At 42.9% G+C, this 25539-nt stretch overlaps 1 protein-coding gene across 1 annotated transcript in view; it reads left to right on the top strand.

Moving 5' to 3' along the window:
- Positions 1-25539, top strand: part of LOC120049487 (protein AF-9-like) — a 49467-nt gene that overhangs the window by 12341 nt on the left and 11587 nt on the right. Inside the window, exons 3-6 of the mRNA XM_038995751.1 lie at positions 21512-21594; positions 21901-22044; positions 22903-22941; positions 24011-24139. Coding sequence (XP_038851679.1) covers positions 21512-21594; positions 21901-22044; positions 22903-22941; positions 24011-24139 — 395 coding nt within the window. The remainder of the gene's footprint in view (positions 1-21511; positions 21595-21900; positions 22045-22902; positions 22942-24010; positions 24140-25539) is intronic.

The raw sequence follows: 25539 nt of genomic DNA on the forward strand, positions 1-25539 counted from the left end.
AACGCCTACTCATTCAAGGGTTTAACTTTTGACCGGTAGTGTACGTGTTCGTAAGATTCACCTTTCCATAGAGGTGTGATAATAGTTTGTCGGCCAAACCGTTTGGACGCTACAGACGTTTTCGTGATAAGATCGCTTTTCGAGATGTCTCATGGTCTGACAAACACCGTTGTAGCTCTGCCATCTTTCCCCACAGATGCGGAAAGCCGACATCGGCGGAGGCAGTGGAATGAGACGCAGGCCATGCAAAAAAAACGATTTCTAGCTTAAAACTACAGATTTTTATGGGGATTAAAAAATAAAAATAAATCGTTATCTGCGGGTCCGGTATGAGCTGAATCAGTAGGAAGTGTTAATCACTAAGCAAGCAGCGTGATGTCTTTTACGCTAGCCTTTCCCATACAGGTATGGGATGCACGCGCAGACAAAGTATTCAGACCCCTTGACTTTTTCCACATTTTATGTTACAGCCTTCAAAATTGATGAGGGAAAACTATTTTAATCCATCTACACACAATACCCCATAATGACAAAGCAAAGACAGGTTTTTAGAAATTTTGACATATGATATCAGTATTTTTTTTAGTTACATAAGTATTCTGACCCTTTACTCAGTACTTTGTCGAAGCACCTTTGGCAGCGATTACAGCTTTGAGTCTTCTTGGGTATGACGCTGCAAGCTTGGCACACCTATATTTGGGGAGTTTCTCACATTCTTCTTTGCAGATCCTCTCAAGCTCTGTCAGGTTGGATAGCTGCACAGCTATTTTCAGGTCTCTCCAGAGATGTTCGATCGGGTTCAAGTCTGGGCTCTGGCTGGGCAACTCGAGGACCTTCAGAGACTTGTCCAGAAGACACTCCTGCGTTGTCTTGGTTGTGTGCTTAGGGTCTTTGTTCTTTTCGAAGGTGAACCTTCACCCCAGTCTGAGGTCCTGAGCACTCTGGAGCAGGTTTTCATCAACGATCCCTCAGTACAATGCCTCGATACTGACTAGTCTCCCAGTTCCCGCTGTTGAAAAACATCCCCACAGCATAATGCTGCCACCACCATGCTTCATTGTAGGGCTGGTGCCAGGTTTCCTCCAGACGTGACGGTTTCTTGGTTTCATCAGACCAGAGAATCTTATGGTCTGAGAGGCCCTTAGGTGCCTTTTGGCAAACTCCAAGCGGGCTGTCATGTGCCTTTTACTGAGGAGTGGCTTCCATCTGGCCACGCTACCATAAAGGCCTGATTGGTGGACTGCTGCAAGGATGGTTGACCTTCTGGAAGGTTCTCCCATCTCCACAGAGGAATTTACCACAGGTGGACTCCAAGTTGTGGAAACATCTCAAGGCTGATCAATGTAAACAGGATGCACAGGAGCTCAATTTTAAATCTTATAGCAAAGAATCTGAGTACTTATGTAAATAAGCTATGTCTGTTTAATTTTTTGCTTTGTCATTATGGGGTATTGTGTGTAGATTGATGAAAAACATTTAATTTAATCAATTTTAGAATAAGGATGTAATGTAACAAAATGTGTGGAAGGGGTCTGAATACTTTCCGAATGCACTACACACACACACACACACCAACATTGCGTGCACGCACACACTCTGCACACAATTTCTACACACACATCTCAGCTGAGGTAATTGGGTTTCCAGCCCTGGGGCTTGACATGACATTCTTGGCCTCAGACTGATTATTTCCTATTGGAGATGTGCAGAGTGTAAACCATTGCTCTCCCCCGATTTCCCCCTCATGATTTGGGAGGTCTGTCAGCAACACCCTCCCCTGCCAGAAACCTGTTTGGTTTCCCCCTCTTCTCTGCCTGTATCGTTACCTCAGAGTCACCCCAAGACCACAGTCATGCCAGAAAGGCATACATTCTTCCCTCCTGCCAGCCAGCTGGATGTTGGCTCCACAGATTTGAGTTCATTTAGTTTAAGGGGGCACGAAAGTTGTGATATGAGAGACAGGCTTTTGGCGAAGTTGAGAAACCGCAGAGAATACAGTGCTGTCAGCTGTAGTTTGGCAATTGACATCGGTCCTTCTTGGGTTTCGAGTGTCAACTGTTTGGATTTGAGGCAAATTACCTTTTTTGGCATTGAACCCCTCTTTACTTTTTAAAGAGGTTGTATACATTTTACAATCCAAGATTGTTTCAGAGTAAAGGTGTTTTATTAATCGGGGAGAGACAGGAAGTTGGTCAACGGTACTGAGCATTTGAAGACGGCTCGAGGTTAGCAACTGCTCATGTTACCTTCAGTTCATTCTACTGTTTCCTAATGACCACAGGCTCTGCACTGTCACAAAGATTCAGTATTCCTTGATGTTCCCAGCACTGGACAAAGCCCCCTCTGCCGCTACTTCCTTGTGCCCCCCCGCCCCTTACTGTATAGCAGAGGTACCGTCAGCCGCCCCATGGCCCTTCCTCCTCCTCTTCGCCCCCTCCAGCCTCTGGCCAGAAATCAAAGAGCTGCAGGAATTTGCCAGTAATTGTTTTACGACTCGGCAGAAATCATACCTACTAGTATAGGTGGAGCACAAAGGTCCCGGGCCGTGAAACTGCAGGCTGCTGCTGTTCTTGCTGGCATGAAAGGATTGGGGAAGGGGAGGAGGAGGTGGGGATGGAGAGGGGGGCAGCCGCCTGAAAAACAGGAACTGAGCCGTAAATGCTCACTCTCCCCTGGTTTTGTCAATGAAAGCGAGGGTGGCGGAAGTGCTTTATGGAAGCACGGTTTATAAGGGCTGTCTGTTGCCAGGTCTTTCACTCTTGTTCATGATCGCCATACATTTTTACTTATTTACAGCATCTCCAGAAACTAAAGCAGGAAAATTTGTGTCAAGACTTGCTGCTGTTAGTGATTGTTTCTCATTTTCAATAATGAGCCAAATGGCTTGGCTGAACTGGGATATGAGCACAAGGAGTAATTTTAATTAGTGTGAGATTAATACACTCCTGCCATACTCTTATGGCAATCTTATGGCAAAAACAAGTTTTTCTTGGGTACTGTCTTGGACTAAATTGATTCAGTGTTTGTGGAAATTGAGAGTGGGGTCTAAACGAGTAGCCTCACAAGAAACGTTGGTATGAAAATGGTTTTGGTTCCATTTTGGCCTCCAGGTTTCCATCAAAGACGAGGTTTTCACAAGATGATTCCAAAGGCGTGCAATGTATAATAATCAAGAGGGTTGAGGGACTTGATATGTGGTGGGCACAGCAAGGGTGCAGGGCAGAAATCCGACCCGCTGCTTCGACAACGGGGAATCCTTCAGTGGCCGTTGTCAGTTTGGCAAGCAGTGAAGCTTAACTCAAACTCTAAACATGGCTGGGAACTCAACTCCACTCAAATTGTTATAAATCCCACAAACCGCAGGCTCAATAATAATGTCAGAGGAAAAAGAAATAAGATGTTTCTTTTAGTTTAACAGTTGGGAATTTTTGGCCAGAAAAGGGTTTTTCCCTCTTGTTTATCATATTCTTTTTCAATTGGTCACTTTTTCAAAGACTGGCCTGTCACTGCCTTTTTAAAATAGGAATTATAAACGATTAGTCTGGGTATTTTTTGGCAGTCCGTAATTTAAGTCATCTTTTGTCATGCTCCTTTTTTCCATTCAGAATGGTTGGAAAGACTGTTTTTACTTGTAAAATATGAGAAGTGTACAAGTTGCCAGTTGGAAGTGTTTTCACACAGCAACTTGTGCCTAATTTTATGAAGCTTTAATAATGAGTAGCCTTTTTTATGAAGGCATGTATAAAAAGACTATTGAAGATTTCTCTTATTTTATGCATTGTTCGACTAGGTCTATCATGAGTAGGGCTGGGATAATTAATACCAGTATCGCGATACTCGTTAGTATCGTGGCAAAGAAACAAAACACGAAGCAGATTTAACTTCTTTAGGAAAACAGACATAATGTTGTAAACAAACATCATTGTGTTGTCATCCAGAGTCACATTTATTTTCCAAGCAAAAGCACACTATTTTACATACAGGAGGTTTTTAAAGGAAAAAAGAGTTTGGTCTGCTTCGTGATTTTATTTTTTTGGCATGAAAAAAGTTTGCCATACTGGTGTAGTCCCAGCCCTAATCGTGGGCATGACCACATTGTAATTTGCTTTAATCAATCCCAATATGTATGCAGTGTAGGCCAATTAATCTTCCCCAGCCTGCACTGCAGGGGCCTTTTTAGCTCAACTCCTTCGTCTTCTCTGAAAAAAGTCAAAGGTAATCGAGGAGAGGGATGAAAATGAGCTTGTATGAAATGGGACTCTCCTTTGCCACTTGCGCGTCATCAGGCAAATTACTTTTTACAGGGGTGGATCCCAAAATAAATGTGATAAAAACAAAGTGAATTAGTTGTGCAAGGTATTTTATAGATAAAACAATAAGTATCGTTTTTTAACGTGTGCATGCTTTTCTCCGACGACAAAACAAAAGCTGATTTCAAAGGGGGTGTGGAAGATTTCAAAACTCGTCAGTGAAGGACTCGGCTAGGATACATACACATGACTATCCTCGATGAAAGGTGACTATCGAGGAGGGGACGACACTTCCGTTTGCCTACTAACCAATTTTCATCTCCGCGACCACTTATCGGTTTCTGGGACACTGAAGAGGAGAGCGGGTGGAGGACTGACTTTTATCCAAATGAGGAAAGGCCAGGGAGTTGAAGGTGAGTGGGAAATACTTCCTGGTCCAGAGGAGTTTGGGTGTAATCCTAAGGTAGGGTCCCCCAGAGAGCAGGCCTGAATGGAGGCAGCGATGACAAACAGGTGATGCAACACCGGCTTTGTTCCATTTAACACGATGGTGATTGTCTGCGTTTCCTGATAGCTTTGTTGTCCTTGCATGTAATATGTCTTTATAGGAAAGTTCACCCTAATTACAGAATTATGTATTGGTTTCCTTACCCTGTAAGAAGTCTATGGACAGGGTATAACAGCAATCCATGCTTAGCTTTAGTTTACTTGTTATTTTCATGTTCAAGTCATCTAAGGGACTTTGAGCTTCACAATCAATTTTAGATACTTCCGGATGATTCGGTCATGGTGCGAAAAAAATGCTAATATCGGTCCAATGACAAATGTTAACATTTGGAAACTGTGCCAGAGAAATAAAACCAAAGCATGGATTGATGTCAGTGTAAAGAAACTGATGTGTCATTTTGTAATTTGGGTGAACTATACCTTTAACCTTGATGTCAATTTAGCCTTCAAAGAAGTTGCTCGTAGAAGAAAGGAAGCTGCAGAATGGATGGCTATTTTAAAGGAAATTGTAACATTCAAAAGCACAGATTTCATGAGAATCAAATTTTCTTTGAAGATATTTATGAAATCTCCCATCATGCCTCGGCTATTCCAGTGGGACCATACAGGACCAAGGTCAGTGGTTGTAGAAAACCCATTGCATTTGAAGAAACCGGACACGTGGAAGTCAATGGGACGGTGAAACAGAGGGCCAGAGGTTGAAGAAAGAAACAGCCTTGTCTGAGTGCTCTGAAGGCTGGGGGAGCAGATTGAACTTGGAGAGTGATGGAGCAACCACCAACGGCCTTGCTGACTGATGGCCAGCTGGTGCGCTGACAGCAAGGCGCCCTGGGTAAAATATGTCAGAGGGGGGATTTGGTGTTCTTAAACCTTTTACAAGCTGGGGAGCTCAGTGAGGTGCACTGAAAACAATACTGTACAGGAAATTAAATCACCTTGCAAGGAAGTGAGACTGGTCAGTGTGGCCACCATTAATGGCCTTTTAATTAGAACCATAATGGAATTCTACCCAGCAACTGATCACCTTAGTATGGGGCCAATTATGGGATGTGAGTGCCCTGTTTCTAATAAATATCTTGCTGTCGTTTTGTTGATTGGGGATGGGGTCGGTGTTGGGGGTTTTGCGATCAAGGAATGTGTCTCCTTACCATCTCCGCTCCTAATGGTCAATTACCTGGGATGGCTGCTGGCTTCAGGGAGAGATCACACATCTAAGAGGGGCATGGTGGGGCTATACCTAGTTCAGTCCAGGTCCCATGCAGACTGACTAACCCAATCTGTTTGCCCAGTAACATGCCATTGTTAGAGCAACGACGTGCTGGTGGTGTTGCACACTAAATGCATTGTCTTGCTGTGAATGGTAGTTAAGTGATTTTGAAAACATTTGAGAAATAATAATCGTAGTTTTTAATGGACAAGTCTTTCCAATATTGTTAGAAAACTATTCTTGAAACAAACAAAAAAATGCTCTTGTTTGGGGCTTACTTTGATGAGGTCAGCCATGGACTGTTAAGCTTAGTGTTAGGAGAGTGTTTTCGCCCAGTGCTCGCAGCTGTGGTTGGTGGATGAGGATGTGTGTTCACTGTTCACCCCTCTACATCAGCGTTGGCCTGGCCGCTGAATCATCATTCAGTATGCTCACATTCAGCGGTTTTGGATCAGTAGGGGTAAGGAGAGGGGTGTATGGCACTAGAAGTTGCACCTTCAAGATCTAGGCTAGAGATCAATGGTCTATTTCTGAACCGGGGGGTCGGGCTATAGGTGCAGGAACCATGGGGAAACAGAAAGGCAGGAGGGGGAACTTTCTAATGCTGTAGTCATGGAGTAGGCCAGCCTATTCTCATGAGAGATCCAACCATCATGCCCCTAAAATACTCTCCTCACACCGTGCCCTTACTATAATCAGGTAGAATAGTGACTTGTGATGTTGTAGAGCTTGGGCGGTAAACCGAAAGTGATCAACGTTGATCATTTATCGCAGGCATATTGCTGATTTCGCTCATTACGATGAGTAGCCTATAGGTCTACTACAGAAATTAGACGTTTTAATTGAAATGGGTTTTCTAATATGGGTGATTGTTAATGGGACAATTGATGGGTACAACTGTCAAAGTAGTAGTTTAAAGGCTAATTTAAAAAAACAACGGTGGTGCACATTGATGATAAACTTATCATTATCGCATCAATTCAGGCGATTATTATTTTTTTTATTTTTTTATTTTTTTGGCGATATGGATTTTTGTCCGAATCAACCAACTCTGATGCTGTAAGGGATGCTTGAGGAAGTCGTCCAGTGAATCTGAGTGGCAGATGTTTATGATTTGGTTACGAGGTTTGTATTGTTCATGTACTCCCCCTGAGAGCTGCTGCCATGACACCCTGTAGCTTCGGGGACACAACCCCCTCCCTGTCTTTGGTGTCTTCCCATGTGGTAGGCAGATTTACACCTTTGTGTTAGAGTCCCCACCCCCCATATGGCGAGGTGTCCTTTGTGGAAGGAAGTGCTCTCATCCCTGGTTCTCCCCCTCTTTCTTGTTTTCCCTCCTCTCCTCGTTGCTTGTTTGTCTGAGGAGTGTGCCATTTGAGTGTCTCTCCACTAATCCAAAAGTCCACATTGGCAAACGGGAGCAAATTGCCTATACAACGAGTTGGGCACCGACAGGAGTCAGGAAGGAAACGGGGATGACTGGCTGAAATTGCTTTGATTAGCGCATGAGTTGTCAGGATTGGTGGTGGTAGTATTTTTATACAGCGCTTTTCATTACAAACTAGAATCCCAAAGTCACTTGGTAGTAGTGGTCAAAACTACAACTAGTAGTCAATCAAGTGGTTGAAATAGTGGACACAACTACACTAAACAGTACTGGCTTAAACTAGAAGGTAAACTTGACAAGGGTTGGCATGCTGATGACTGTCAGATATTTGTGTAGCCGCCTGCTTGAGGAATTACACTGGTGTTTGATCCAAGCATAGATGATGATGATAGATATAGTCCTAGATGAATGTTAATGCCTATTCTTTTCAGATCACAATAGTGAAATTCTACTTTCCTCCCCTTTTTTGATTGGACAGACAAATAGGTTGAAAATGCTTAGATTTTCCTGTAATCAGTCTTGGGCTGCTCGTGGGCTTGTACAGCAGTCTGCAGTGCAGCCAGTCATATAGGTCAATAGTGCAGAAGAAAGAAGGCTGGAGCGAGAGCGAACGGGGAGAGGAGAGCATTGGGGCTGTGGTAATTAAGTAGTCCATGCCTGGGACCAATTATCGGCAAACCGATTTTGTAAATGGCTTGTTATTACAGGTTGGCCGCAGTTCGGCCAAATGAAAATGAATGAGCAGATTTGAAGGCCTGACACCCCCCCCACCCCCCCCTGCACTTGAGCGTTGTACAATTCTGTCTGCACTCTTCAGTCAACTCCTTTTAAGGCCATAACCTTCCACCTTCTGATGTTTGACCCCGTGGCCCTTGCTTGATGAGGGGATATCCTGGATGACACCTTTTTTGCAGTGTGTGCTGATCCTAAGCGCTTAGCGTATGGCCCCCTGCGTATTGAGTCCCTTGCTAACTCGATTAGTCCAAAGAGGAGCAGGTGACCACTCCTCGGGGGGGCTCCAGCACCATGACCCCGGTGTTGGAGGGAGGATGTTCATTAGCGGATTGAGGTCTCACCCCTGCGGCGCGTCTAATCATTACTCTCCATAGGTTGAGCAACTCACACCACTACTAAATCGTCTCGATGGAAGCCGACTCACTGTTCCGCCATTGAAGTTTGTGTTCAGGAGATAAGCGGTGTTCCTTTTCACAACTTCATTTGTCTCTGTAGTGGGAGTTCACCATTTGGCATATGGCCATTTGGACCCTTTGAGCAAAGCATAACTTGTAGCCACGTGAAACAAAGCTTTTGTCAACACTTGTTGTAAGTATTGTTTCTTGTGGCAAGTTCAAAAAGACCCATAGGAATGACAACCTTAAAGTTGACTTGGAGGCATCTAAAACACATTTTCTGTGCTATCCCTTCCAGTTGGGAAGACGCTTGACCTTTCTGCATACATGCATTGCAATGTAATATTGTGGTATTATACACTTTGTATTGTAAATGTGTAGTGATGTAATTGTTTAAATCTTGTTTGGACCCCAGGAAGAGTAGCTGCTGCCAATGGCCATCCAAATAAGTACAGCATGGTCTGTCATTCAAGACCTCGCAGCTGGGTCTTTCAATTAAAAAATGGACATCGTTCACTGTGGCTTGATGGCCTTTTTCAGTAACTAGAATCTAGATGTTCTAATTAAACGATGCAACACACAATTAGTGCACCTATTATGTTTGTTTAAAGGCTGCTGAGTCATGGATAATGCAGTGTTTCAGCTGAGTCACGGACCAAATGTCGTCGAATTGAAAGGGTCATACTGAAGACTAGCTTTAAAACGACTTGAGTTTTTAAACTGTTAGCTTTATCATTGTTGAATAAAGCTTGAAATGGAGTTTGACAGCATGTCTTTGACAGTGTATTATTCAGCCGCTTTGACCGATCGACTTGACAGATTTTAAAAATATATTTTCTCTTGAAAGTGCCTTAGGGTAAAGTCTTGCATAGTTTAAGTGCATAAACTGTATTCTAATAGTTAAGTGCATCTGTTAGAACTCAATTGATTGATGGTTCTAATCCCAAGTACAATACAGTAAGGGCCCGTTAAGTTAATAAACGCTCACCATTCAAGGTGAAGGGCCGCAAATAGCCTAGTGGTTAGAGCATTGGGCTAGTAACCGAAAGGTTGCAAGGTACAAATCTGTCGTTCTGCCCCTGAACAAGGCAGAACCCACTGTTCCTAGGCCGTCATTGAAAATACGAATTTGTTCTTAACTGACTTGCCTAGTTAAATAAAGGTTTTAAAAAATAATGGAGGGCAGGGGTTTAGAGGGGAAGATTTCGTAGGAGGAAGGAGCTGTTGGTGAAGTAGACGCAAGACGTTTTCTTGACGATTTTATTTTTCCAACCTTTTTCTTTTACAGTTCAGTTCTGTCATCCAACTCTGGCTCATTACAACTCAGTCTCTGGGGAAAGGACAAATGCATTGTTCTATGATTGGCCTCTCGGCTTGATCTGCAGAGGGAAAAAGTGAGTGCCTCGGGCTTGCTCAATAAAAAGGCTCTCCCTTCCAAAACTTTGCTGTAATCGTTGGCAAAGTTCCTGTTACAGGTCAATGAGTGTATTGTGCGCCTCGCTCTTCCAGTCGCTCCTTTGCATGTACAGTGACCTTTTCAACTTTGACTAGGGAAACGTAGCCAAGATGGTACCGCAAAGCCAACTCCCCCACCCTTTCTTGTCTGATGTGACGCACACAGAGAGGGTAAGATAGCCAATGTATTGGCTTGGTAGATCAATGTATTGATGAGTTCCTTCTAGGGTCACTTGTTGTAGGAGCACACTGCTTATAATGGAGATCTACATTGCACAGGTTGCTGTCCAGTTTAGTTGCCACATGAGACTTACCATGCAACCGGGATCCTGCATTGAAATACTGATGTCTACTGATTTAGGTTTCGAGAGCAAGTACACCATAACGGAAGGCCAAGTACATCAAGCGATAGGACGGCCACCTGCTGCTTTTAGCGGTTCGTCGTCGTTGTGTGTTTGAGCTGTAATACTTTTTTAGTGGGTGATAAATTAGTTGATGAAATAGTTTCAAAACATTGGGGTTGTGGTGATTTTAACAAAGCCTACAGAGTGAGTGGTTGATTCGACATGTTGGAAACCCCAACTGCTGCAATACAATAGGCAGGCTGTTCATTGGTTGATTGATCCATAAAATGTAAATTACAGCTTCCAATGGCTGTAGGGGATTTCAAGACAGGTGGATGGATTGTTGAGCTTTGCTGTGTTAAATGATTGGGGAGATTCTGCCTCGGCAATGAGGAGGGAGACCCTGTGGGAGGTAGACCAGGTGTTTGACGCTAGCTAACCCTCCGAGGAACCACCCTCCAGACGGTCTCACAGGTCCACACACCTGCTTCTTCACTTGCTTCACACCCACACAGGAAAAGGAGCTGGAGGCTAAAAGAAGAGAATTGCTCAAGACTATCCTACACTGTTTCTGGGTGGTGTAGCTCATCTTGTCAACCCAGGTTCTACATAAATAAGGCCAGTTGGTTACTGTGAATGGAATCTTTTAGCCGCATGTAATTGAATCTGACCTGACCGCGCAATTAATCATAACCCACAATATTTGCTTCGTTTTATTTGGTTATGGGGCAGCACGTACCCCAGCGGTGAGGTTGACCCCCGTACCCCAGCGGTGAGGTTGACCCCCGTACCCCAGCGGTGAGGTTGACCCCCGTACCCCAGCGGTGAGGTTGACCCCCGTACCCCAGCGGTGAGGTTGACCCCCGTACCCCAGCGGTGAGGTTGACCCCCGTACCCCAGCGGTGAGGTTGACCCCCGTACCCCAGCGGTGAGGTTGACCCCCGTACCCCAGCGGTGAGGTCGACCTCTGTCTAGCCATCCGAGCAGTCAGTCATTCGGAGCTGGTGTAATGTGAGCAACTGGCTTCCTGTCTGTCACTGCAGTTTGGCTCCTTAGCATTCTGTTTCTAGGCTACTTCCAGCCAAGACTCTTTAGGGGACGAGTGCTGTTTTGGCCATTCTGACAATGTTTTTATATTTACATTTTGTCTGGTTTTCTATGAGATTTGGCACATTTGAATGGTTGGCAAACACTGGTGGAGAATGCAGTCATTTTTAAAACCGCTGTTTTGTTTATCCTTGTTGGTTGTCCATGTCATGCTGTGCCCTGCCATTTTACTGCCTTTAGTAGACTATTGTCTGACCTTGACAGTTTGACTGAACTGACAATGGCAAGCCCCAAATCGTTTTATATATATAAACAGTGGTTCTTCCTTTTAAAAGTTGCGAGCTTGTACTTAGAGTTACCCATCATCACGGCTTCATTGCTCCAGACCACCACAGGGGAGAGTTAGAGCACTCATTATGAATTTGGGTCCCAAGGTTTTTATATGACCAATCATATCGAGTGGTTCCAATGACACATTTTGACACGGGCCACCCTTGCCTTTTGGCGTTCTTCAACAAAGATGGCTGACAAAACATTACGGTGGAACCAGATGTAAGTTGTTATAACGAGTCGAACAAAACATTTACAATTGAAAGGTATATGTTAAACATAGAGACAAACGTTTGTACATATTTTTTTGTCAAAGTTAATTTACAAAAATCGCTATTTAGCAAGTTATCTGACTAGCTAACATTAGCTAGTGTTAGTATAATGGATTTGTAATTCGTGTTTAATGTTTTAGGGACTCCAGAGAAGCACAAACCAGGCTGTCATCTTGTGAAACAGTGGATGTAAAGAATCTAGCAAGCTAAAGTATTTACTGCAAATTGAATGTACAGTTGTGTAAGCTTGCCTTGCAATGCAGCTGAAGTAACATAGCTAGCTAACTATTTACTTGCTTATTGTGTAGTGGAGGATAAAAATAACTGTATGCCTATGAATGTGTAGCTTACTACAGTATATAGCCGGTCTGTGTATGGACCCTAAAACTAATATTCATACCAATCTATGAACCTCAGCTATCATAGTTGTATCAACTTCAAGTCTGAATGGCATTAATGAAGCCTATGGATAGAGTAGAATATAATAACTTTATTGTGCCAAGGATGCAAGTCCTATATACACATGTACTGTAGTTATTACCACTTGTGAGATTCCAACATTGTAGCCTGTACATTGAATATGTTCACTGATCATGTACTCTTCCTTGGCAAATAAAGGTGCGGTTCAGGTATGAATCTGAGACATTCTTTTTCAGTCATATCAAACTCCATTATTTGAATGATGATGTGTCTGCATGTATGTATTACAATTATACACTTCAACAGTGTTTATCGCTCCTGGGACATCAATGATTACACATTGTAACTATGCATTAGACTAGAAACATAATTGATTTGTAATTCATATATACAGAGAGAAAAACAATGCATATCAAACTCCCTTCATCTGCATTAATCTGAGGACACAGGATAGTATTTCAATGAGATACTTCATTTCAACCAGTGGAAAATGTGAAACGCTTTATTGAAGTCCTATATCATTATCCAGGTTCATTATCCAGGTGTTATAAATACATAAATGCATTAGAATTCTGATATTTATAATATTACAATTACAAGTTCAATCTGTACTTCAATGCACATATGGTGTACATTATAAAACGAGGAACAAAGACGAGGTGGGGAGAGGTGTAGAAGACAGAAAGGGAACGAGGTAAGAACAGCGGCAGACAGCATATGGTTCATGAATTAGTGCTACCCTAATATTCTCTCAGTTCATGACAATTGCGGTGTCTCCTAACCTTCGGGCCAACTGGGGGCCCAAGGCTGGTTATCTTAAGAGCGGGTGAGGTGGCGATGACGGGACTGGCTTCCTCTCTCACATCAAAACATACCTGCAGACGAGAGAGCATGATTTAAGCCTTGTTTTTTTTTATTGTAACACGGTCAGTCATCTTAAATCAGGAGGTGAAATGCAAAACTGACCTTGAATCATTAACTCTGGGACTACTACATCTGTCTGTATTTCTATGTAAAGCATCTCTTCAATAATACTTCCTGTTGACCCGACCGAAGTGACATCTCACCTATGATCATGCTGTGCCCTCTGTCAGCCAGTTCAGATGCGGGAGGGGTTCACCAAAACAGCTGATAAAACCTAGAGGATTTAGGGGGGAGAGGGATGAAGTGAAGAAGAAAGACTGTGTGTGTGGTCTCACCTGGTGTCCACACTAAGTGGCTACAGAGTACTTTATGCTGAAAAACAGACACATGAGGACAAACAATAGAAGATAATGTCAATAGAAGATACTGTATGTGACGCAGACACCTATCGGAGTGTACCTGAAACATTTAAATATAGAGGGCTATGTGTCTCACCACTTGGTTATTGCAAGGCTAACCCCCAGGGAAATCATGACTTGGCAGCAACAGATAGTCCAGTGAAAATGGCTGTGTTTATGTGGTGTAAATCTGAAAATTAGCAGCTGACATCTTAAGGGTTTTATATTTAATGCATGTGAGACAGGTTCCATGTACAACAAGACAGGCAGAGATGGAGAAAAAGAACACAGAACAGTTACCTCTGGTTCTAGACACTTTTGCCAGCAATAAAGCTTCCACGGCCTGTTCTTCGGGCAGTGAACATCTGGCAATATCTACATGTTCGACCCCTTGGTCAGCTTGCTCTCTGAAAGTAAAGAAAACAGCTTTTTTTAAATTATAGATATGAAAACAATAACTGAGAGATGACCGTTCAATCTAAAGCAGCAGATGTCATTTTCAGGATACGTCAGTACAGCCCAGTGCTGCTTACCAGAGTCCTTCTTCCTAGGGGTCTGCTATGACTTCCTTTGTCGGAAAAAAGTTGCTTTCAGAACAATTATTTTTGATTGAAAATAATAAAAATGTTTTTGCTCTCGACAAAAAGACAACTGTACCTCCATAGCATATAACAATTTGCCTGTGAATAACCACACCTTCATACAAACGTGCTACCTTATGCAGAATTCTTGACGCACAACCGAAGATGCTGCCATATTCTGCCAGCATGCCCACAAGCGAGCCAGTCAGCAGCAGAATAATGCCGCGTGGAAGAGGGAAAGGAATGAGATTTGTTGCAAGTTGGGGAGGAGGGGCTAATAGCTGAACTTTAGACTATTCAACCTTTACTAAAGAATAGTCTAATAGCCGAGCTAGGTGTGAAAAACCCCCCTCCTAACACAGACCAGATTTGCCCAAACGACCAAGGGGTAGCTTGCTATTTACTCAATGTAATAAAGTAATGACTTTTCAAATAAGTTACCTTACACGTTATGTTGGCTGACAATTTGTTAGCTACGCTGTCCTTACGAACCACATACCGGTGTGTGTGTGTGTGTATATACTGCTGTAATGATATGCTATGTATGCTACCTAACGTTAACAGTTATACATCAAACTTGCCAGTATATTAGCCTATAGTTATCTAACTATCCAATGTTTATTGACTTGATTATTCTTGTCATTCTTAGCTTAGCTAAATGGTATAGTCGTTGTGCTTTCTCAATGGACATTCGGGTGCTTTTGTAAATTCGCTCTGGCTATCTATAGCGCTGAACACTAGCGCGAGCCCATAGCAAATTAATGAAATCAAACGTTCGCATAGCCTGTTTTGACTGGAGTGATGCTTAGAATTCCATTAAATGTATCCCTTTTTATTTTACCACAATCTGTTCATCGGACGAAACTGGGGGGAAAAAACTACTTGTGTAGAAAGTAAACATCAGTAAACTCTTGTCAGCTGTGCTTATGTCTGCATAATAAAAAAGTAGGAAAAAATGCAAAACTTCGGACTATTTCTGGTTTCGCGATCGATGACAAACAAGCTCGCTGCCCAGACTTACATAATTACAAAGAGGAGACTCTCTTGATTTAAAATGGTGCCCGTGTAACAGTTTTGCTTTCGTTCCTCCTCGCCCCTATCTGGGCTCGAACCAGGGGCTCTCTGCACATATAGACAACAGCCACCTTCAAAGCATCGTTACCCATCGCTCCCCAAAAGCCATGGCCCTTGCAGAGCAAGGGGAACAACTACTTCAAGGTCTCAGAGCAAGTGACGTCACCGATTTGAAACGCTATAATATTAGTCAAATGAATTAAGCCAAATTTCTTAATCAATCCCGTATACTATGTTATTACAATTTTTTTTTGAAATTCTCTGGTAATGACAATACGAAATACCATCAAATGCCTCTCAAAGATGCCCTCTGGTGGTCAAACTATTAATAACTTACAGTAACAGAAATAGCTGAGAATTAAATGACGTGCCACAGAATGCTGCAGCAGCACGCAGGGTGTGCCGCAGTATGACGTAACTTTTTTTAAAGGAGGAACCACTGGATCCGGGAGCACCCCCATCAGTAAAAAAGCTGACTAGCATAGCCTAGCATAGCGTCACAAGTAAATACTAGCATCTAAATATCATTAAATCACAAGTCCAAGACACCAGATGAAAGATACACATCTTGTGAATCCAGCCATCATTTCTGATTTTTAAAATGTTTTACAGGGAAGACACTATGTAAATCTATTAGCTAACCACGTTAGCAAAAGACACCACTTTTTTTACTCCACCAGTTTTTTCCTGCATAGGTAGCTATCACAAATTCGACCAAATAAAGATATAAATAGCCACTAACCAAGAAACAACTTCACCAGATGACAGTCTGATAACATATTTATTGTATAGCATATGTTTTGTTAGAAAAATGTGCATATTTCAGGTATAAATCATAGTTTACCATTGCAGCCACCATCACAACTCTCACCAAAGCAACTAGAATAACTACAGAGACCAACGTGAATTACCTAAATACTCATCATAAAACATTTCTGAAAAATACACAGCATACAGCAAATGAAAGACAAAGATCTTGTGAATCTAGCCAATATTTCAGATTTTAAGTGTTTTACAGCGAAAACACAATATAGCATTATATTAGCTTACTACAATAGCCAACCACACAACAGCATTGATTCAAGCCAAAAATAGCGTTAACGTATAAACCAGCAAAAGATATACATTTTTTCACTAACCTTCTCAAACTTCTTCAGATGACAGTCCTATAACATCATATTACACAATGCATATAGAGTTTGTTAGAAAATGTGCATATTTAGCGGCACAAATCGTGGTTATACAATGAGAATAGTAGCCAGGCTGCCAACAATATGTCGGGAGAAATCTTGGGAGAGGCACCTATTCTAATCTAAGTAACTAATCATAAACTTGACTAAAAAATACAGGTTGGACAGCAAATGAAAGATACATTAGTTCTTAATGCAATCGCTGTTAGATTTTAAAAATTAACGTTACTACGGCATACAGCGTGCGTTAAAGCGAGACCGCACCGAAATTAATGGCGGAATATGCATTTTACTTTTTTCAACAGAACAACGAATTAACATCTTAAATAGTTCTTACCTTTTGATGAGCTTCCATCAGAATCTTGGGCAAGGTGTCCTTTGTCCAAAAGAATCGTTTCTCGGTTGTAGAATGTCGTCTTCAACGTTGGAATTAGCAGTAAACATTAGCCATGTGGCTAAGACGTGTCCAACTCCCTAGAACGCAGGACAAATAAATACCTGAAAAATCGCTATATAGTGATATAAACTGATATAACTCGGTTTAAAATAACAACATTATGATGTCTTTAACACCTATATCGAATAAAAACAGAGCCGGATATATCTAAGGGCTATAACCGGAGCATTCTAGAACGACATGGCGATGTCCTTTTTGCGTCATGGCGAAGAGGAAAAAGGGAGTACACCACCTTGCCAGGGTATTTATAGGCTTTCAGATCTGCCTAGAGACTCCATTTCAATTCTCACTATTCGCTGACACCCAGGGGAAGGCGTATGCAGTGCATCTCAACCAATAGAAGACAGGCAAATTAATAAACTGACCTGGGAACAGCTTGCAGAATTCAGCATTCTCACATCCTCATAGGAAAATTCCTCCAACTCCAGTTCTGTTTCACTCACAGATATAATTCAAACGGTTTTAGAAACTAGAGAGTTTTCTATCCAATAGTAATAATAATATGCATATTGTACGAGCAAGAATTGAGTACGAGGCAGTTTAATTTGGGAACGAAATTATTACAAAGTGCAAACAGCACCCCCTATTGAGAAAAAGTTAACACTAGAAACTTATTACCTAGAATGGATCAAATTAAAGTGTGGGTTCACAGCTCCAATCCAAATGTGTAGTCATTTCTGAGACGTGGTTAAGGAAGAGCATTTTGAATACTGATGTTAACACTTTCTGGTTATAACCTTTTTCGGCAAGACAGATCTTCCAAAAGTGGGAGAGTGGCACTTTACCAAGGATAAACTTCAGTGCTCGGTTGTCTCCACCAAGTCTGTCCCCAAACAATTTGATTTGCTGGTTTTAAGCATTAAACTTTCAAATAGCTCTTTGACTGTTGCTGGGTGCTATCGTCCTCCATCAGCACCGGCCTGTATCCTTCCTGCCCCAAGCCCTCTCCTGGCCCCTTACATTAACTCTGAATTTGTCCTGCTAGGTGACCTAAACTGAGACATTCTTAAACCACCTGACCAAGTCCTACAGCAATGGGACACCCTAAATATTTCTCAGATTATTACCAATCCCACAAGGTATGACTCCAACCACCCAGAAAAGACTACTCTCCTCAACGTTATCCTTAGAAATAATCCTGATGGGTAATAGTCTGTTTCCTGTAATGACCTTAGTGATCACTGTTTTACAGCCTGTGTTCGTAATGGCTCAGTGAAACGACCTGTCCTGATTTTGTCATAGACGCTTGCTAAAAAACTTTAATGAGCAAGCCTTCCTTCATGAACTGGTCTCTGTAAAATGGTATAGAATCAGCTTGACGAAGCTCTGACGAAGACCCCTGGACCTTCTTTTTTGATATTTTCAGTGGTATTGTTAACAAACATGCCCCCATAAAGAAAATGAGAATTAAAAACCGGTTCAGCCCCTGGTGCGACTGTGATCTTGCAGAGTTACTCCACCTGAAGAATTGCATTTGGCGAAAGGCTCGGCACACGCATACTTACACGCTCTCGTTCAGGCAAATGAGAAATAAGTGCACTCGGGCTATCCGGAAGGCCAAAGTTAGTTACTTTTAGGAGCAGTTTTCTTTCTGTGGGTCTAACCCCAAGAAGTTCTGGAAAACAGTTAAAGACCTGGAGAATAAACCCTCCTCACAGCTGCCCATGTCCCTTAATGTTGTTGATGTGATTGTTACTTACAATAAGCACATGACTGAGCTCTTTAATCACAACTTCATTAAGTCAGGATTCCTATTTGACTCAGCCTTGCCTGTCCAACATTTCCTCATCTCCCACCCCTTCTAATGCAACTAGCCCCGATTCTCCTCTTTTCCCCCTGCCCCGCTACAAAGTTTCTCCTTGCAGGCGGTCACTAGTCCGAGGTACTAAAGGAGCTCCTTAAACTTGACCCCCAAAAAACATCTGGGTTTAGGTTCTTAAGGTTGCTGCCCGTATCATCACCAAGCCTATCTCTGACCGTTTTTAACCTGTCTCTCCTCTTTGGGGAGGTTCACATTGCTTGGAAGGCAGCCATGGTTCATCCTTTATTTTTAAAGGGGAGATCAAGCTGATCCTAACTGTTATATGCTTATTTTTAATTTTTGCCCTGTTCATCAAACGTGTTGGAAAAATAATCAACTGACTGGTTTTCTTGACGTCTATAGTATTCTCTCTGGTATGCAATCTGGTTTCCGCTCAGGTTATGGATGTCACAGCAACCTTAATGGTCCTCAATGATGTCACCATTGCCCTTGATTCTAAGCAATGTTGTGCTGCTATTTTTATTGACTTGGCCAAAGCTTTTGAGACGGTAGACCATTCCATTCTTGTGGGCCGGCTAAGGAGTATTGATGTCTCTGAGGGGTCTTTGGCCTGGTTTGATAACTACCGCTCTCAAAGAGTTCTGACTTTATACACTGCACATCTGCTGTCTCAGCCACTGCCTGTCACCAAGGGCGTACCCCAAGGATTGATCCTAGGCCCCACACTCTTGTCAGTTTACTTCAACAACATTGCTCAGGCAATAGGAATCCATTTATATGCAGATAGTCTTATACTCAGCTGGCCCCTCCCCGGATTATTAAACGCTCTACAACAAATCTTTCCTAGTGTCCAACAAGCTTTCTCTGCTCTTAACCTTGTTCTGAACACCTCCAAAACAAAGGTCATGTGGTTTGGTAAGAAGAATGCCCCTCTCCCCACAGGTGTGATTTACTACCTCTGAGGGTTTAGAGCTTGAGGTAGTCACTTCATACAAGTACTTGGGAGTATGGCTAGACGGTACACTGTCCTTCTCTCAGCACATATCAAAGCTGCAGGCTGAAGTTAAATCTAGACTTGGTTTCCTCTATCGTAATCTCTCCTCTTCCACCCCAGCTGCCAAACTAACCCTGATTCAGATGACCATCCTACCCATGCTAGATTACGGAAACGTAATTTATAGATTAGCAGGTAAGGGTGCTCTCGAGCGGTTGGATGTTCTTTACCATTCGGCAATCAGATTTGCCACCAATGCTCCTTATAGGACACATCACTGCACTCTATACTCCTCTGTAAACTGATCATCTCTGTATACCCGTCGCAAGACCCACTGGTTGATGATTATTTATAAAACCCTCTTAGGCCTCACTCCCCCCTATCTGAGATATCTACTGCAGTACTCATCCTCCACATACAACACCCGTTCTGCCAGTCACATTCTGTTAAAGGTCCCCAAAGCGCACACATCCCTGGGTCGCTCGTCTTTTCAGTTCGCTGCAGCTAGCGACTGGAACGAGCTGCAACAAACACTCAAACTGGACAGTTTTATCTCAATCTCTTCATTCAAAGACTCAATCATGGACACTCTTACTGACAGTGGCTGCTTCGCGGGATTTATCGTTAACTCGACCTTCTTGCCCTTTGCTGTTGTCTGTGCCCAATAATGTTTGTACCATGTTTTGTGCTGCTACCATGCTGTGTTGCTACCTTGATATGTTGTCTTAAGTCTCTCTTTATGTAGTGTTGTCTCGTCGTGATGTGTGTGTTGTCCTATATTATTATTATTTTTAAATATCCCAGCCCTGTCCCCGCAGGAGGCCTTTTGGTAGGCTGAATATTGTAAATAAGAATTTGTTCTTAACTGACTTGCCTAGTTAAATAAAATACAGTGTAGTTACCCCTCCAAATGAGATGAAATGGGCAATGGAGCCCATTGTACATTGATAAAGCACTAAGTAAATGTCCAATCTGTACTGGTTATGGTTATACTGCTCATACTAATCTGTAAAGACTAACAAAAGCGAAAAGAATTGAAATGGAGCTGAAAGGAAAATTGAAGAGAAACTACTATCAGTAAATACATATACACATGCAGACTAGCTGGCAGTCTTGCTGCAAAGCCCCCTGGGATGTAGAGAATGACAAACGGGTGTCAGAGGGTCACCTGACCTGAAGCGCAGGTTGTTTGTCCTGATCAGCCTGATGGGAACTAAGTGTGTCGTGGTGTGCTGCTGGGTGGATCCAAGTCTTTGGGATGTGTATTTGTATCTAATATAAACCCAGGGTTTCTGGTATCGACGTTGCGTCAGATTATTGGCGGAAATTGTCTTCATGTTTTATAATGAGATCCCATGAGAGAGCGCTGCATTTCATGTAGTGTCTTGGCACTGGCAGTGTTGAGTTGTAAGCGAGTGCTGCTGGCTGGCAGCAACAGATTCCAATTCCCATTAGTGCCGATGTCTTGTACACACACACAAAGGGCTTTCTGTTTGTAATCTTAAGGTAGCCTTGATGAATATGCATGGTAATATACCTAATTATATTAGAGCCATGCTAGGAAATGAACTGCTACCTTGAGACTTGGTGCTGTTGTCACATTCACATGACCTTTTTTTATTAAAGGAGAGGGGAGAATTACTCCCTTTCCTATTCAAGGCTTTATTGACAGACACATTAGAAACAGTGGAAGATCGGTGAGAAGCGAGCACACAGGGACACACGGCTCCCCAGATATTTTATATATCCTTGAGGGACTCTATGCACACACTGGCATTTGTTACATAGGACACGTGACGCCTGCGTTGAGTGAAAAGCTGATTTTTCTCCCCTTCGTTTCAGTGTGTAAGGATCCACCCTATAAAGTGGAGGAGTCTGGATACGCAGGCTTCATCTTGCCCATTGAAGTTTACTTCAGAAATAAGGTACATTTAACAAGGATTTGACACGTATTGCTTACTAAAGATCCCAAGCTGTGAACATACGGCTTAACCAGATTTATGTACCATTGGTGACCATGATCATCCCACGTTGGTCAATTTTAATCAATCTATGTTGAGCATTTGAAAAATGTCACATTTAATGTGGTCAGTGCAGATGTTAATCTTTATGAATTCCATATGGTTAACAACTTTACCTTTTTGTATGAATGTTTACCATTTTGGACTTTAGTACGCAACTGACTTCACTCCTTTCTTTTGTTCCTACGGATGTCCCACTGTTCTTCACAGGAAGAACCTAAGAAAGTGCGCTTCGACTACGACCTGTTCCTACACCTGGACGGCCACCCGCCTGTCAATCACCTGCGCTGCGAGAAGCTCACCTTCAACAACCCCACGGAGGAGTTCCGCAGGAAGCTGCTCAAAGCCGGCGGGGTACGACAAGACTGGAGGGTGGGGGAGGAACATCTCAATAGCAGGTGTTTGTCCTATTAGCCTTAAGCATGGGTAGCCGTACTGGATATACAGGCTTGCTCCATCCCTGCTTGAACACCTGATTGAGGTAATCATCAGGACCGGGGCTGGCGCAAAGCCCTGAATATCCAGTATGGCCACCCATGCTTAAGGCTTTTGAGATAAACACCACCCTGGAGAGGTAAATGATTTAAATGACAATTCAGAAGTTGAATAAGACCAATGAGTAGCTCTTTTAAAAAACAACCTTGACCTTGCTGGCAACTAGGTATCATCCATGTCGGTCACACATCAGACCTGCCATTGGCAGGAAAAAGGGCGTATCAGGTCAGCCATTGGCAGGCAAACCACTCTCTCTGTCATGTTTTATGACTGGAACAAAGTGCTTTTTTGTTTATACACACGTTTATTCTTTCTTCGAAGTGACCTCCAGAAAGCCTTGTGTGCCCACATAGGAATGTCAATTTTGGAATAGATTTCTTAATTATTTCAGTGCACAATATCTTCAGGAACTTATGGAATTTGCAAGATCAGGGGTGTGTTTTTTTTAATTTTTAGCAGGCCCCCCTGCCATGCTCATTCCAGTAACACACCAATGCTTTATGGCTGTGCGCACAACACCATGCACCTTAATGTAATTTGGATGCCTTTTCAGAGGAAATGAATACGATTGGCAACAGATGTGCACTGAATGTGATGTGGTTTAATTGAGAGACTGGTTTGTCAGTCACATTTCTTCAGCCCACTGGATGTTTTCAGGCCTTCTCCAATACAGCTGTTTGCTGTGTGTACACTGACATGCTTTTTGTGTGTCCACAGGAACGGGATCCTAACAAAAGAAGTTTGGAAGACTCTAAAGTAAGACATGTGAACTAGCGTTCTCTTCAAATTGAAACATTTACATAAGAATGTGTTGACATTGTAGCTTCCCCAATGCCATGACTCTCTCACTATGGCAATATAGACTTCTAAGCATGACTCACAGTAAAATGTGGGACCTGTATCCAATACGCACAGTTGGATGAGCTTCTATTATTTCTGAGACTTTCCGCATGTTGTTGACCCAGTGTTTCCTCTGCCATTGTAAAGGCGTAACCCACCCCGTGCCTTGCTCTATTGTCCCCCTCTTCTATTGGAGAAAGGGTAATGGAAAGACCGGAAGGTGGGGAAAGTTGTATGAAAGGAAATGCTTACTAAGTTGTTTTGGTGCTGACTCACAGCAGCTCATTTCAACTGCAGGGCACTGGAGCTTCCGAGAAACAGGCCGCGTGTTCTCAGTGGAGCTTTAACCCTTTGTTAACCTCTTGCTGCTAGGCAAGACATGAAACATTCATTCTTCCCTCGGCTGCTATGTTGAAGTGACACCGCAAACGGATGCACCCTCAAATTTAGACCCACAGTGAAGCAGCTGTGTTGTCTTTCCTTCGCGTGCTCACTGTCATTCCATGCAAAGCGATGACTGTCTGAGGGACTCCAGGAGTAACGTGCAGTGTTAAGTGCTCGAATGTTAAGTTTACTGCTCTTGGGATCGGCAAGACCGCTACAATAATACGTTTGCCTCGCTTAAGTTTTTGTCCAAACTAAAGCGGTCTTAAGATTCACACAGAATCCACTATTATAAGCAGGAAATAAGAAACTGTCCAATTGATGCAGTACTTTCAATTCAAATTAATTCATAAAGCTCTTCACTCCCAGACTGAGCGCACAATAAGATACAAAACTCAGTTTTACACATGCTGATCAAGACAATATAATTCTGTTAATGTCTTTTTTTTATTGTGGTGTTTTATTGTCTTTACAATGTTGGTTCTGTTGTAGGTTTGATTCCCACATCTGCTACATTTTATATATTCAAATGGGTGTCACCTATGATCTATAAGTCACTTCGGATGAAGGCATCGGTTTAATGACCCCATTTTACTTCCAGGTGATGGTAATGCAGGAGGGCTCCACATCTCTGTTCGGCCAGCATCTCAAGCTGCCCACCCTCCCCAGCAGCTCCCTGACATTGACATTGTCTGATGCGAAGAAGAGCAAGGCCTTCCCGGGGTCAAAAGTCAGTGGCGGTCTCCAGGTACAGCCCGGGGCTAGACGGTCTCCCCGTCCTCCCTCTCTTCCCCAAAAATTCCCACTTCTTCGAAGTCTCGCCCAGCTTAATCCCTGCATAGTTGGCTAGGTTCAAAGATGTTGAGGGTATTTGAAGTCTGTGGATTTTCAAGAGATGCTCGACTTGGGCTTATGCAAGGTATGCTACTGATAGCGGTTATAGCAACGGCCATAATGTATCCATTAGGCAGTATAAAGAAGTCACTCGTTTTAAAGCCTGTTGAAATTTGGTACGTATCAGTGTTTCATTGTGATACAATTGTTCTCTAGCAGTCTCAGAGAACCAATTTTAGAATCATGGATAGAAACGACATGTACAGTGGGGAGAACAAGTATTTGATACACTGCCGATTTTGCAGGTTTTCCTACTTACAAAGCATGTAGAGGTCTGTAATTTTTATCATAGGTACACTTCAACTGTGAGAGACGGAATCTAAAACAAAAATCCAGAAAATCACATTGTATGATTTTTAAGTAATTCATTTGCATTTTATTGCATGACATAAGTATTTGATACATCAGAAAAGCAGAACTTAATATTTGGTACATAAACCTTTGTTTGCAATTACAGAGATCATACGTTTCCTGTAGTTCTTGACCAGGTTCGCACACACTGCAGCAGGGATTTTGGCCCACTCCTCCATACAGACCTTCTCCAGATCCTTCAGGTTTCGGGGCTGTCGCTGGGCAATACGGACTTTCAGCTCCCTCCAAATATTTTCTATTGGGTTCAGGTCTGGAGACTGGCTAGGCCACTCCAGGACCTTGAGATGCTTCTTACGGAGCCACTCCTTAGTTGCCCTGGCTGTGTGTTTTGGGTCGTTGTCATGCTGGAAGACCCAGCAACGACCCATCTTCAATGCTCTTACTGAGGGAAGGGGGTTGTTGGCCAAGATCTCGCGATACATGGCCCCATCCATCCTCCCCTCAATACGGTGCAGTCGTCCTGTCCCCTTTGCAGAAAAGCATCCCCAAAGAATGATGTTTCCACCTCCATGCTTCACGGTTGGGATGGTGTTCTTGGGGTTGTACTCATCCTCCTTCTTCCTCCAAACACGACGAGTGGAGTTTAGACCAAAAAGCTCTATTTTTGTCTCATCAGACCACATGACCTTCTCCCATTCCTCCTCTGGATCATCCAGATGGTCATTGGCAAAATTCAGACGGGCCTGGGCATGCGCTGGCTTGAGCAGTGGGACCTTGCGTGCGCTGCAGGATTTTAATCCATGACGGCGTAGTGTTTTACTAATGGTTTTCTTTGAGACTGTGGTCCCAGCTCACTTCAGGTCATTGACCAGGTCCTGCCGTGTAGTTCTGGGCTGATCCCTCACCTTCCTCATGATCATTGAT

The sequence above is a fragment of the Salvelinus namaycush genome, chromosome 6 (assembly GCF_016432855.1).
Source record: "Salvelinus namaycush isolate Seneca chromosome 6, SaNama_1.0, whole genome shotgun sequence".
NCBI lineage: Eukaryota > Metazoa > Chordata > Actinopteri > Salmoniformes > Salmonidae > Salvelinus > Salvelinus namaycush.